General features: G+C 34.8%; 1 protein-coding gene across 1 annotated transcript in view; it reads right to left on the bottom strand.

The window, feature by feature from the left end:
* The window catches only part of SCY2 (SecY protein transport family protein), a 121,672-nt gene that overhangs the window by 17,166 nt on the left and 88,567 nt on the right, over positions 1-15,939 (bottom strand). The window contains exons 11-12 of the mRNA XM_089998524.1: positions 8,991-9,114; positions 8,772-8,878 (exon numbers count right to left, since the gene is read on the bottom strand). Of these exons, the coding sequence (XP_089854650.1) occupies positions 8,772-8,878; positions 8,991-9,114 (231 nt within the window). The remainder of the gene's footprint in view (positions 1-8,771; positions 8,879-8,990; positions 9,115-15,939) is intronic.

Raw genomic sequence — 15,939 nt, 5'->3', positions numbered from 1 at the left:
TTTCTCAAGATTCTCAAATCCATTTTCTTATAAAAGCAATTCCAAGTTTCCAATCTCAAAACCAATTTTCTCAGATTTTCAAGTTTTCCTAAGAAATCACTTTTCAATGCAAATTTCTGATTTCCAATGAAATTCAATGATTTTCCCAAAAACTCTAATTTCAAGCACTTTTCCAATCATTTTCCAAATGCATTTCAATTTTCCAAAGCAAACATCATAGTTTCTCAAACTTGCATTTTTTAAAATTTTCATAGCACAAGCCTGATTCTTTGTGCATTCTAGTAAAAATGGAGCATAATTTAGCTATTTGAGTCAAATTAAAGCACGTAATTGATCCTTGGTTCAATTACCCGTGGTAAAGGCGCCAGGAACGGTTGAACCTCGTACCGACAGGCGGATCCCATTCCACGGAATTTTCCCGCAAATTTTAAAAACGGAGGCGAGTAAATTTTCAAAATCATTTTCAAAACTTTGGTCGAGTTTGACTCGCGAAATTCCTTTCTTTCTCTCAAGGGAGGGAAAAAATTTTGCGATGATAACAGAGCCCTTATTGCAATTGCATCTATTAAGAAATGATCCATCTATCAACTTGATGTTAAAAATGTCTTTTTAAATGGAGATCTTGATGATAAAGTTTATATGGATCCTCCTCCTGGCATGAATTTAAATGGGAAAATTTTGAAATTAAAAAAGGCATTATATGGTCTTAAACAAACTCCTAAAGCTTGGTATGATAAATTTAGTAATGTATTAATTAAATTGGGTTTTGTCTCTTGCTATACTGACACTACTCTTTTTGTTAAGAAAATAAGTGATTTTATTGTAATTCTCCTTCTTTATGTTGATGATATGATCATTAGGGAAATGACAAAAAGGAAGTAAATGACATTAAGTCTATGTTAAAGAAAACTTTTGATATGTCTGACTTGGGTTTTCTGAGATATTTTTTAGGATACATTCTTTCCCAAATGAAGTTGGCGACATACATTTGTGCTAAGTCGGGGATTTCAGACGAAAAGAAAGTGGATACTCCTGAAGTTATAAATGCTAAATTAAGACTTGAAGATGGTGTTTTACTTGATGATCCTACTCTTTATCGGCAATTAATTGGATCTCTTATTTGTCCATCACCTGACCGGACATTGCTCATGTCGTTCATGCAGCAAGCCAGTTTCAGCATGCTCCTACGACAGTTCATATGGCAGTTGTCATGAGAATCATGCGTTATTATCAAGAACACTATACTAAAGGGCTTTTCTTATCCTCTTCTTCATCTTTTGATTTAACTACTTATACTGATGCAGATTGGGGAGGTAATCCCAATAATCGAATCTCAACTAATGGTTTTTGCATTTTCTTAGAGGATTCGCTTATTTCTTGGAAGTGTAAGCAACAACAAAAAGTTTTCTTATCATCCACAGAAGTTGAATATCGTGCCATGACGACTACAACCATGGAAATCGTATGGCTTCAAAGTCTTCTCTGTGATATGAGGATCATCATCTCAACTCCCTCGAAGATGTGTTGTGACAACAAGAGTGTGATCTACATTGCAAGCAATCATACTTTCCATGAGCGCACCAAGCATATCGAAATGGACTATCACTATGTTCGAGATGAATACCTCAGGGGAACCATTACATTGCCTTATGTTACATCCGAATATCAATTGGCTGACTTCTTTACCAAAGTGCTTCCCACTCGTTTTGTATTTCTCCTTAACAAACTTTCAATTTTCTCCCCGTAAAGTTTGAGGGGTGTTAAAATATATGTACACATATATATATACCAAAATACCCAATAGGGGTATTTTGGTTATTTCACTAAATATTGTATTTTTTCTTAGGATTTTCCTTTTGTTATTTTTTGTTTTTTGTAATTCAGCTGGGACCATTGGGGGCCCCCACACTAATACACGTTGGGGCTCCCCAATGTCTATAGTGGGAGCCCCAATGGCACCCTCCTCTCAATGGCTCTCCTCTTGTATAAATAGAGGGCTCTCCCTCTAATATGTATAGTATTCTAAGACTCTTTTTCTCACTATTTTGCCCTTTGGCATTTACCCAATAGTGGGTTTTGTGTGTTGTGCACATTATGTGCTTATGTGTTTTGGTTCTTCATTGAACCCCTTTTGTGATATTTCTTGTACCTTGTATTTCCGCAATTCTCATTACAGTAAGATACACACCCGCATTGAGACACAAATGTATATCGTATCAAGACACACCATAGATATGGCACATATCTTAGCGTTGTACAATACACTATGATACTTGCAACACTGAGATAAACTCTTAGTAAACACATTAACAATATGCTCTTCATGAGCCAACATGCTCTAAGAAAATAAGACCATCCTCCATAAGCGCTTCTTGTAAAGTGACAATCAAGCTCTATATGCTTGGGTCTCATGAAATTCATGATTTTTAGCTATATGAATAGCACTTTGTTTGTCACAATACAATGGAGTACTGCCCTCAACTTTAATCCCAAGATCTCCGAGCAGCCATTTGATCCACATTAACTCAACTGTCAACTGAGCCATATTTCTATACTTTGCTTTAGTGATACTATTTGTTGTCTTTTGCGCTTCAATGAGATTAGAGAGATCCCAAGGAAACAAAAAAACTTGTGGTGGATAATCTATCACTGATAGAGCTTCCAAAGTTTGCATTACAATAACATCAGAGATCAGTAGAGGTGGATGACAAAAAAGAATCCCGAAATGCATAGTATCTCATACACATGATGATCTTGAGAACTATTGCCAAGTGAACTGAGCGTGGAGAACTCATAAACTGACTCAAAGTGTGAACAAAAAACATGATATCTGGTCTAATGGTAGTCAAGTAAATCAAACTACCCATCAGTTGTCTATATGAAACTGGATCCTCCAGTGGCTCTCCATTTGTGGTCCGAAACTTCGCATTAGGCTCCATAGGAGATTTTACCTTTCTACAATCATCAGTCAGTCTTGCCTTAGCAACAAATTTAGTAGCATACTTATGTTGGGACAAGTAGAATCCTTTTCTTGAGTAAGCAACCTCAAGACCAAGGCAATAATGCAATACTCCGAAGTCCTTCATCTCAAATAGCGCAGCTAGTCACTTCTTTGTGCCTTTAATCCTTTGAGCATCATAGCCTATGATAATCATATTTTCTGCATATAGCAACAATATGCATTTTCATTGGGATAAGGATGAGGAGGACACAAATAGTGTTGGATAATGAAAACTATGCTCGAAAACAAAGAGCTTTACAGCAAAATTGCACTTTTCAAACCAAGCTTGTGAAGCTTGTTTTAGCTCATACATAGCTCTCAGAATTTTACATACTCCATAGTGAATCTGCAAATCCTTGGAGCCACTCCATATATATTTCTTCAATCAAGTCCATTCAAGAAGGCATTCCTGACATCCAGTTGGCACAAATTCCAATTCCTTATTGCTGTCACAACTAATAAGGTTCTAATGGTGGCCATATAAGCAACTAGAGCGAAAGTCTTTGCATAGTCGATCCCAAATTGTTCGATATATTCTTTCTCTACAAGTTGAACTTTATATCTTTCAAGAGTGCCATCAACTTTGATCTTGATTTCATACATCCATTTGCATCCAACAGTGCCATCATGTTATTTGGAACTCTGATGTCATTTTGGAATAAAATAAATGTTGTTGCTTGATCACTCTTGTAATGCGCCTGAATGTTTAACCTAATGAAATGTTTGTTTCCGTTGTTATATATATATAAAAAAAATCCTCAAAATTTGGGTTAAAATTTCGGGGCGTTACAGTTATGGTATCAGAGCCTGGGAACAATAAATCAAAGATCACGGTCGTGTCACACCCTGCAAGCGCTCTATAAGTATATATTTTATTTTATTTGGTTATGTTACTTACATATTCCTTTAAAGTATATATATGATGTATGTGTATATGTACTTATAATAATTGTAAAAATACTACAATTCATAGTATAAATATACGTGTAAACGATATACCAGACACGTAAATACTAATGGACGTGAACGAATTACCGTTGAACTGACCCTACTCGATATTATTAAGTATGAGAACATATTGGATATGAACGAGTTATTTGAATATTATGCCAACGTTATATGTTGTCAATGTTAGATGCCAATATTATGGTACCGGCGAAACCATATATGAACCGAAGGCCAGTATGAGAGAAAAATGCCCAGTCTTTTCGTGTAAGTCCGCGAATACGAATTTCGAGAACAAAATTCTTTTTAGGGGGGAAGGATGTAATACCCATAAATTTTATCAAATAAATAGACTTTAAATTTACGTCCTTAGGTTGTTACAAAGATATTTTTATTATTTATGTGTTATTCGTATTCGGATAACAGATATTTTGTTTGGATCTTCAATATCGGATCCATAATATCATGTTTGGACCTTCGATATTTCATTCGGATCTTAGATAGCAAATCAGGAACATTTTAATTGGATAACCAATAAGGGATTTTGGGCAAATCGATCGGATCTCTGATATCTGATCCTCAATATCATGGTCATATGGGATACTGGATCCTGGATCCAGGATGAATTCAGTGTATCCACGGAGTTTAAATTAAATATTAATAAGAATTTTTTTATATCGGACTCATAACACCTTATGGGGAATCGTAATAGTCTATGCAAAGTTCGAATCCATAATACCGCATTTGGATCTTGAACATCGGAGAGGTAAAAAGAGTAGGGATCCAATTAAAATTTACTTGGATCCATTATAAGTCACTTGGAATCCATGACAGTGTAATTTGGATCCATGAATAATTTGCGTTACCCCCGAAAAGGAAGGAGGCAGTTACCCCCTCCTCCCCGGCAGCAGCGCACATAACCCCCCCTTCGGCTGCTACCGCCCATTTTATCGGCCCAGCACAATTTTTTTTTAACGTACTCTTAACAAGGGGCATGGCCCGGGTCCGGATCCGAGACCCGAGATCCAACCGCGTGTTGGATTTACGTCTCTCAAGCGATGTGGATTCGCAAAATGGATCCAATTGTGGATCCCCGTGTATAGTTTATGTTTATTTTATAATAATATTATTATTATTTCTTTTTATAATATATATATATATATATATGATATTATATATATGGACCCTAATTGATATGGATCCTAGATCCAATCTTATTTATAAATCCCTACAAGAGATCCGAATCTAAGGATCCAAGGTTTTCATTATAATATGAATTGGAACTATGGATCCAAATTAATATTCATGAATCCAGAAGACTCTATCGTGGATTCTAACAAATTATCATAGATCCAAACATTAAAATTTTTAATTGGATCCATACTATATTTAAATCTCCGACGTCCAGGATCCAAACATCGCCTAGGCTATTACAGATCCCAATAAAGTGGTATAGATCCGATATAGAATTTTTCTTATTAAGAATCTGATTTAAACTTTGTTGATCCGCTTCATTCATCCTAGATCCAATATCAAACTTGATCCTGATAATGAGGATCAAATACCAGAGATCCAATCCATTTGACCAAAATCCATTATTAAATATCAAATTTAGTGATCCGATATCTGAGATCCAAATGGAATATCGAAAATCCAAACATGATTATGAATCCGATATTGAAGATCCAAACAAAATATCTGATGTCCGAATACAAATAACACTTACAATAATAAAAAATATCCTTGTACCAGTTCAAGGACATAAATTTCAAGTTTATTTATCGGATAAAATTCACGGGTATTACATAGAGACTGTGATGACTTATTAGTAGCAGTCCTTGGGTTTTGTCTATATTATTACATGAACATGCTCAAGAGATAAAAGATCTTCCTCAACCAAGCTCAAATATTTCTCCAATCGATAATGAACGGACAATATAGGAACCTACACTACCTTAGGTACAACACATAAATCATCATCCATTCCTCCGGCTCGGTTTATTTCTTATAAATAATTTTCCGCTAGTTACCAGACATTTCTTGGCTTGGTTCATTACTATCATGATTGCTTCAAATCCAGAGAGGCAACAAACTATGAGGAGTTGAATGCACTAGAGAGAATGAAAGCATAGGATCTCATGAAGCTTCTTGATGGGAGAATGTTGTTGGGTGCAAATTAATGTACAAAATTAAAACAAAAGTAGATGAAACCATTGAGATATAATGCAAAACTTATAGCTAAGGACTACAGTCAAACAATATGGTATTGATTTTGTTGAAACCTTTGCATTAGTGGCTCATATGACTACCATCAAAACACTACTAGCAATCAAGGCTTGGAACCTATGGCAACTGGATGTCAAGAATGAATTCCTTAATGGAGATCTTGAAAATGAAATGTACATGAAGAATGATAGATAAGGAAAGGAGAGTTTGAAACTCAATAATGCCTTATATGGAATGAAATAGGCCCCTCAAGCATGATTTGAAAGGTTTAGTGTTGCAGTTAAAAGCTAGGGTTCAGAGAAAGCTTTCATGACCTAGCATACGGGAAGCGGGAAGCGAGGCACTTTCAAAAATTTAGGAAGCGAGGAAGCGGGGGACCACTTAGAAAAAAATTACGAACCGTCTCGGAAGCGAACCGGAAGCGAGAATGAAGCGGAAAAATGAAAAAATGGGGAAGCGTGGGGGAAGCGTGTTTCCCATAAAAGGGAAACACGCTTCTCATAAAAGGGAAGCGCGCTTCCCAAAAAAGGGGACGCTTCCCCACACATTTCGGAAGTGCGACGTTTCGCGCTTCTGAAGCGTGTATTGGGGAAGCACGCTTCCCCATACGCCTAAGCACTTCCGGTAACTCTGGTCTAACACAAGATATTGCATGTTATTGCTTTATGTGGATGATATGATGATTGTAGGTGATGATGCTCATGTTATAGAGAATGCGAAGATAAGGTTAGTAAAAGCATTTGAGATGAAAGACATGGGAGAGCTAAAAGTATTTCTTTGGTCTTAAAGTGGCTTACTTGAGAAGAAGCTATAAGCTAACTCAACATAAGTATACAACTGATTTAATAGCTAAGGAAAAGTTAGCAAAAGACATCAAACATGTTGATACTCCCATAGAAGTTCCAAGCTATGACATGATGATGGTTAACTGTTAGAGGATCCCACTGTGTATAGGCAACTGGTGAGAAGCAGGATTTACTTTACCATCTCCAAACTAGACATCACCTTTGCAGTGCATGTGGTGAGTAAGTTTATGAGTGCACCTAGATCAATGCATTTGGTAGTTGTTCTCATGACTATTAGGTATATTAGAGATGCTAAGCATCATGTCTTATTTTTCTCAGCATCATCGACTCAGGCTGTATTGGATCTTCCAAGGAGAGGCGTTCTACTTCAGGATTCTGCATCTTTTTGGGTGATTCATTGGTTTCATAGAAGAGCAAGAAGTAACAAAGAATTGCCTTGTCCACCATATGAGATGAGTACAAAGTCATGGTTCAAATTACAACTGAAAATTCTGGCATATATGACTACTTGAGAACAATACTACATTGCGACAATCAAAGTACTATTATTGTAGCCAAAAATCCAGAATTTCATGAGCAACAAAGCACATAGAGATAGATTGTCACTTTTACTAGAAGAGCACAATTGGAAGGAGACACTTTTTATCATACATTGGATCAACTTATGTCACATGGATACTCCATTTTAACTCTCACTCTGTATCCCCTTATATACAAGTTATATTGGAAACTTCATAAAAATGGTTGTATCCCTGTATTTGCAGTTGTATCCATGTGATATTGGGCTCAACTAAACTAATTACATATTTCTTTGCAAAAAGTTTGCCAACCTCTTCCTTCGGTCATTCTTCATTGAACTCGGGATGATTGTCTTTACTATCTTCTCGAGTTTGAGGAGGAGATTCAAAGTATGGCTGTAAATTAATGTTGTATTAATATTTGAGTAAAGTCAAAGTCATGATAGTAGTAAGGTTAATTCTAACCAAATTTGATCTGATGTCATGTTTGCACATTATAAATGTTGTAAGGGAATTTTAGTAAAAAACTGTTATGTGTAAGAGAGGGGTCGTCCCTTTATATCTCTTGCATTCACCCTAATCAAGTAATGAAGTTTCTCTTATCTCACTTGCTTCTCTATTGAACTGATAGCAAGCGATAAACAACAGTACCAAAGATCCACTCATGCATCATAGTTGATTTTTTATTATAATTTTTTACTAAATCTTTTTATTATCAATTTTCAGTTGTTTTGTACTTTTTTTTTCTCAATGCCCTTTTGTTTTTCCATATTTTCTTACTTTTCATTTTTATTCTATAAGTTTACATAGACCATTATTGGTAACACACACACACAAGGGGAAACACCATTTACTCCTTACCCTTTAGGCTGTTTGGTTAAATCCCTAAGGTTCAAGGAATGTCAAATACCCGCTATGGTTTTTCTCAATTCCAAATCCTCCAAGTTTAGTTAAGGTTTGAATAGGCTACTTTAACACTTGGTACCTTCTTTTACCACTCCAGGGAAATCCTATAATTTTATTTTGTTTTTTAAAAATTAGGCAAGTGAATTTCATCGGTGAACCATCATCACTGGTTAAATAGTTACAGCGGGCAGTTGGAATGATGATTAAAAGCATATGTGGCTATTTAACATCCCACAAACCTAACAGGTTCAAGGAAAGACAAAGGGTGGGGAACAAATGGAATTTCTCTGCATTATAAAAAATGCCAAAGTTCATAACATTAAGAATCAAGGAATATTCATAATAAGTTCATGTTTAAAATGAACCTACAATGATAAGAACTGATGTGAAACCTATGGCAAATCCCTCGTTGATACACCTTAAATAATGATCAAGCATGGTTGATGTAGTGGCCAAGACGCTCAATAGTAATCCTCCTGCATCATTAACATCATCATCAAACAGAATCCACAGATCTAGAGGAATAAATGTGACAATAGAATTATGGAAAATGATTTTTTCCCCTTAAAATTTTTGAGAAAAACTAACCCCAGAATCGTGTTGAAGCTTGTATCTTTGTCAAATATTCTACACTTGCCTTTCCAGGTTTTATACTTGGAATTCTAGCACCCATCTTAGTCATGTAATCTGATATCTCCTTTGGCATGTTAGCCTGCAGAATGCAGAGAGAGAGAGAGAGAGAGAGAGAGAGAGAGAGAGAGAGAGAGAGAGAGAGAGAGAGAGAGAGAGAGAGAGATTGTTGTTTATAAATAGAAAAGGCCTGCACAAGGCATGAATAACTTAAAAAGTAGCCAAATTTAAATTATTGAATCTGTCAGTTAAGGCATGCATGCAAATGATGAAACTACATACAAACATTTAACACAGCTAAATATGCCGAAAAAGCAGCAGCAGCAACTATAACAAGGGGAGCTAAAGCACTTTACTTTCATGGGTGGGTATGTAACAGGGAGTGACATAATGACTGTAAACATGTGGTAAAGACCCCAAAGATTAAGCCTTCATTGGACTAGCCTTGAAAAAATTCATAAACGAATATAAGGAATCATTCGAGTTTCTGAAACAAAACAAGACATCACAATGCAGTGTTTGATATTTGAAGGGCTATGCAGGTAACATGAATATAGCTACATCAAATGAATGAAATCAACAACTAAGATAATAGATAAATTTATGACAACAAACATAGATCCATAGATCCAATGATATGTTACCTGGACACTAATATGAGTGTTTGTGTTGAGTATGGTTACAAAGAGTTGGACATGTCAAACAATGAAAAATTAGAAATGTAAACAAGGTTATATATATATATATATATATGTCATAAACTGGAATATGTTAACCAGCAAAACATGTCTGTTGGTTTGAACTAGGCATTTCCGACGCTTTTTTTGCAGATCTAACCCTGCAGATGCATCCAGCATGGTCCATTTGCTAGGAATTGAATGTTGGATCATGTATTTCCGATCAAGAAATTCATTTTTTTATGCTTGAATATTTACGAAGATTCCGACCTGTTGATTTTCAAGCCTTAAAAGATCCTTCTTATGCATCGTAATCGGATGATCCAAGAGTCTGTGTCTATAAAACCAAAAATCTAGATGACATCCGTACAGTGAAATTTTAGAAACAAAAAAAAACTATCAAAATCTCGGTTCATACAAACATGTTTGGCTGGAAAACATATTCCAGTTATATATATATATATATATATATGAAAAGTGGTAGCTGCCTACTACTTTTTTGTCCTACCGCCAGCCTACCGTGAGCAAACGGGCATTTCGGGTTGTTTTTCGCAAATCTGTCCTTGGAGATGTTCGTCATGGTGAATTTGCTAGGAAAAACTACTTGGATAAGATCACATCCGTACGGTGAAATTTTAGAAAAAAATAATAAAAAAAACTATAAAAACCTCGGACCATATCAGCAAACATGTTTTGCTGGTAAACATATTTCAGTTACTGTAACGCCCCAAAATTTCCAACTTGTAAATCTTTCAGGAAAACAGACAAAAGACTAAAAAGAAATCTCTTTATCTCAGAGATGGTTTATGAAATCAGCGGAAGACTATTCTTTTGTTAATTTTAGAAAGGTAAGCTGACAACTTTGGGTGCGTTAGCTAAAAGAACCAAAGCGCACAACCCATGCTACTTGCACACACTTGGAAAAGCCATTTTATTATTATATTTTGAAATCATGTCAAAATACCTTTTTCATAAAGGGTTATAAGAAGGTACAATTATTTGTTTTAAAAAAGGAGCTTTTTGAAACTATCGTATACTTTTATGAAATAGCTTTTATGAGTGAGTATGTAATATGCAATATGCATGTTCCTGAAGGTTCTGTTACATATGACTCTAAAGAAGAAAAAAATCTTCATCTTGAGGTAGCCGATCTCTTTAGTTGATCTTTAGGAATGCATGGCTCATCAAGCTTTTTCTTCAAGGAGTATGATTGCACCATTTTGGGTGAGATATCCTTGCATCAAATACTCGTTAGATTTATGGCAAAACATATTCAGTCATAATATAACATTTTTCAAGAGGACATATTATCATATCATATAAAATCAAATACGACAGTGTATCATATTATGTGACATCAAAACAGAGTTTCTCAACATTCTCTCCCTTTTTGATGATAACAAAATATGCTTTCCCTGTCAAAAAGACATTATGCATAGAAATAATAATATTATAAAATATTGAAAAAATGTTTAAAGAGAGTATTTCTCCAATAATGGAGACAGGACAGGTTTTCTCTCCCTTTGTCATAGACAAAAAGGAAGGGATCAGAGTAAGAGAGTTATTACAGACCAATAATAAATATTACAGTAAAAAAAAATAAGTTTATTCCGAAGGTGGAGTAGGTTGATGTGTTCGGTTGACTTGATCCGGCTGGAGGGTCTGTAGAGTTTGCTGCAACGAGGCTTGACGACGAAGGATACGATCCTGAGAACGCTGGACATCCATCAGTGCAGAGAAGTAATCAAAGTTGGATGTTGGATCTTCTTCATCAGAGCCGGGAAGGTGCAGGGACCTGAGATTGAAGGAAGTAGCATCGAGGACCTGAGAGGGATGGAGGATATCTTCATTTTGAAGGGGAACTTTGAAGTATTTTAAAATGGGAGTTATAAAACACCCGAAAAGAAGAGGCTAAATTTTTTTATAGAGAATGAAGAGGTTGAAAATAATGGAGGACCAATTTATCTGAATAGAGAAAAAAAATAGCATAGATAAGGAGAGAGATTTTTCTTGGCACTAATCCCTTACGTGGAGGCTTGGGATAGATATTGTGGAGAAGAATCTAGGCAAGTAGTTGAGCATGAGGTTGGAGATTCCTCATGTGCCAGGGAAGTTGTGAGCAGTTGGTGCAAAGAAGAATTTTTCGAAGTACTGACCTGTCGATTGGTACTATGTTGTCTAGGTCTATGCCGGTGGAAGGAAGATTTAGAATTCTGCCTAATGAGGAAGCATCAAAGAACATCAGGCGTCCGCGTACTTTGGTGGTGATGGTAGTTTGCTCATGATCAGAGGAAAAATTTGTGTAGAATAGTCGAACGAGTTCAGGATAGTAGGCAGCTTGGGATGAAGATCCTAGTAGGTGTTTGAGTTCGGGGAGAGATCTGTCTAGGTCAAATAACATGAAGCCTTCATAGTGAACCAACTTACCTTCATGAATTGGGCGAGAGCAAAGTAAGTTGTAGTCGTGAAAAAGATCTGGATACCTTAGATCGGCGACAGTGATTACCTTGTTTGAGGAGGAAACCATTGCAAAAGGGAGTTGAGAGAGGAGGAACGAGTTTGAAAGTATGTATGAAGATAGTGAGATACGAGTGGTATTGGTGAGGAATGAACCAATCGATTAAATAGAAGAGAGAAAATAATTGTGATAAGAATTGAATGACAATGGAAGTGAATGATTTTTGGATTGTAGTTTGAATAAGGAAATTCGTGAGTTGTAAGTTAAGGGGCTTGTGAATAACAAATCAAATCAATGGTGGAAGATAGTGTATTATATTGGTATGTATGTTAAGAAGGACATAGTTTTGAACAAATATACTATGGGAGAGTTTATCGAGTAGTGAGAAGTGTCATGAATTGAGTATGGAGTGTCATATTGAAGAGAGTGAATGAGTAAAAAAAATTAAAAGACTTCGTGAAGATCATGTAAGAATAGAGTGAAGAAAATAATGGCCTAATAAAACAAACAACTTTTACTACTAGATATTACTTTATGTGGAAGCATTCCAAATTCGTGAAGAGTGATTTTGGAATAAGACAAACAAAGATAAGTGAGAGGCAATAATTTCTTATTTAAGAAGTGTATATTTTGATATACGTGAAAGGAAATAGGTCATAGGGTGATCATGTGATGTGTACTTTGAAAGATATGACATTTTTGAAAGAAAATAATGACTTAAAAAATGTGTCATGATTAATGTGTTTTCACATTTGTAATTTTTATGAGTATACGTAAATATGAGAAGGACACACTTTGACTTTGAATAGTGGTAAGAGAGATGATGAGACAAAAAGATATTTATGAGTGAAGAGTAATAATTGCTTATATAAGAAATATTTTTATGGATATGCGTGGAAGGAGTAAGAGTAGTCATAGAGAAAAGTGAGATGACATATATGGATTTTTTAGTAGGATAGGAATAAAAAAGGAAGAAAAAATTCATGATTGATATGAGACAAAAGACATAAAATAAAGTTATGATTTGACATGAATTAATGTTTATTTGATAAACATATTTTTAAAGAAACTCGATTGGAGGAAGTTCATAGAGAATAACGTTAAGTTTTAAACTAGTAAAGGAGTCAAAATCACGGATTGAAAAGAATGGAGACTCAATTCGTATGAGAGAGAGAAAGTACTAAAGGTACTAATGAGAATAAAAAAAAATGAAGGACAAGGTTTTAATGAGTCTCGATTGGAGAGAGATATAAAATATATGAGAGAGTCATGGTCACGGATGAAAAGGAACTTCGTATAATGTAGAGAGAGAGATGGTCATGGATGAAAAGGAACTTCGTATAATGTAGAGAGAGAGAGATAAAAAGGTGATACAAAACGTACTAATGAGTGGAGTACAAGTTTTTGAAAAGAGAATTTTACAATACTTTTTGTAAAAGATGTAAAGCATGAAGATATGATAATAGATTGTTCTTAGGCTATGATATAAAAGATGATATAGTAAAAATTTACGTGAGATATAATAGAGTGTACGTAATATATGATATATCAAATGATATAGTAAAAATTTAAGTGAGAACATAGCAACTAGATCTTTAGAAGAAGGTAAAAGAACCAAAAAAATAATCATTCGATTTTGACTAAAAATTTGAAAAGCAAGATTTCTCATAAACTAATATGTTATCATGTTGAAGGTGAATCAACTTATCGTAAGAGAAGTTTTCACAAAAGGACAAAAATAATAAAGGAGTTATGAGATGAGTGATATGAACAATGTCATGATAGCTTTTAATATAATTACTTCTTATGGATATGAGTGAAAGGAGATAGGACAAGGAGTCATAATGGATGTGTACTTGAAAGATGACAAGTTGAAAGACATAAAGAATGTGTCTTATAAGAGTATAGAGTATACGTGAATATGGAAACCTATTTTGACTAACAAAAAATCGATAAGAAAAAAACTTTTAAAATAAGATTTTAACAAAACTTATAAGTATTATAATAAGTGTGATTAATTTATAAGTCACTTAGTTTGCATATTCCTAGTTCTCTTCTAATTCGTGTAAAGTCTTCATGTTTCAATGGTTTGGTGAATATGTCTGCTAACTGTTGATTGGTGGGTATGAATTCGAGTCTAATTATGTTGTTTAAGACTTGTTCTCTTAAGAAGTGGTGTCTTATTTGAATGTTCTTAGTTCGTGAGTGTAAAATAGGATTCTTAGATAAGTTTATAGCACTAGTATTATCACAAAAAATAGTTGTATTTTCAAAATTTAAACCAAAATCTTTTAAGGTTTGTTTCATCCAGATAACTTGTGTGCAAGCTAGGCTAGCAGCAATGTATTCAGCTTCAGTAGTTGATAAGGATACACAGTTTTGTTTCTTACTGAACCATGATACTAGTGAGTGCCCTAGCATATGACATGTTCCACTTGTGCTTTTTCTGTCAGATTTACTTCCAGCAAAGTCAGCATCGTTGTATGAGATTAGATCAAATGTAAAGGATTTTGAATAGAATAATCCAAAATCAACTGTGTCTTTTAAATATCTCATTATTCTTTTTACAGCTTTAAGATGTGATTCTTTTGGATTTGACTGAAATCTAGCACATAAGCAAACACTGAACATAATATCTGGACGGCTAGCAGTTAAATAGAGAAGTGATTCTATCATACCTCGGTATACCTTTGTATCAACAGACTTACCATCTTCATCTTTGTCCAAAACAGTAGTAGTGCTCATAGGAGTAGTTTTTGAAGCAGTTGAGTTCATGTTGAACCTCTTCAGAAGTTCACGAGCATACTTAGATTGATTGATGAAAACTCCATCCTTGGTTTGCTTAATATGCAGTCCAAGAAAGTAGGTAAGTTCTCCCATCATACTCATTTCAAATTCTTTCTGTATGGACTTAGAAAATTCTTCACAAAGAGTGCTGTTAGTAGATCCAAAGATGATATCGTCTACATATATTTGAACAATTAGGGTATGATTATTCATTATTTTTACAAATAATGTAGAGTCTACTTTGCCTATAGAAAAACCAGTTTTTAACAAAAAGGTTTTAAGTCTATCATACCAAGCACGAGGTGCTTGTTTTAATCCATATAAAGCACGTTTGAATTTGAAAACATGATCCGGATATTGTTCATTTTCAAATCCTGGAGGTTGTTTTACATAAACTTCCTCATTTATAAAACCATTTAGAAAAACACTTTTAACATCCATTTGATATAGTTTAAAATCCATATAGCTTGCATATGCTAAAAACATCCTAATAGATTCAAGTCTAGCAACAAGAGCAAAAGTTTCATCAAAATCAATACCTTCCTCCTGGTTGTATCCTTGAGCTACTAGTCTTGCTTTGTTTCTTATAACATTACTTGTTTTATCTAGCTTGTTTCTAAAGATCCATCTTGTCCCAATGATCGGATGATCCTTTGGTCTTGGTACAAGATCCCAAACTTCAATCCTTTGGAATTGATTCAGTTCTTCAATCATGGCTAGCATCCAGAACTCATCGATGATGGCTTCATCAATCTTCTTTGGTTCAAGTTGAGAAATGAATGCCATATTTGCAATCCGTTCTAGCTGAGCTCTAGTCTGAACCCCCTTTGTCAGTTCTCCCAAAATCTGCTTTTGAGGATGATCTTTGATATCGACAAATGTTCTTTGATGATCATCTTCATTAGACTTAGCTGTGTTATCTAAAAATAAATTTGTACTTTCAACATCATCATCGTTAGTTCGCTTATGAACAGATTGATCAATA

This window comes from Nuphar pumila, chromosome 3 (assembly GCF_984573655.1).
Source record: "Nuphar pumila chromosome 3, dmNupPumi1.hap1.1, whole genome shotgun sequence".
Lineage (NCBI taxonomy): Eukaryota > Viridiplantae > Streptophyta > Magnoliopsida > Nymphaeales > Nymphaeaceae > Nuphar > Nuphar pumila.
Note: the sequence above shows the minus strand (reverse complement) of the source record. Positions and strands in the feature narration are given on the sequence as shown.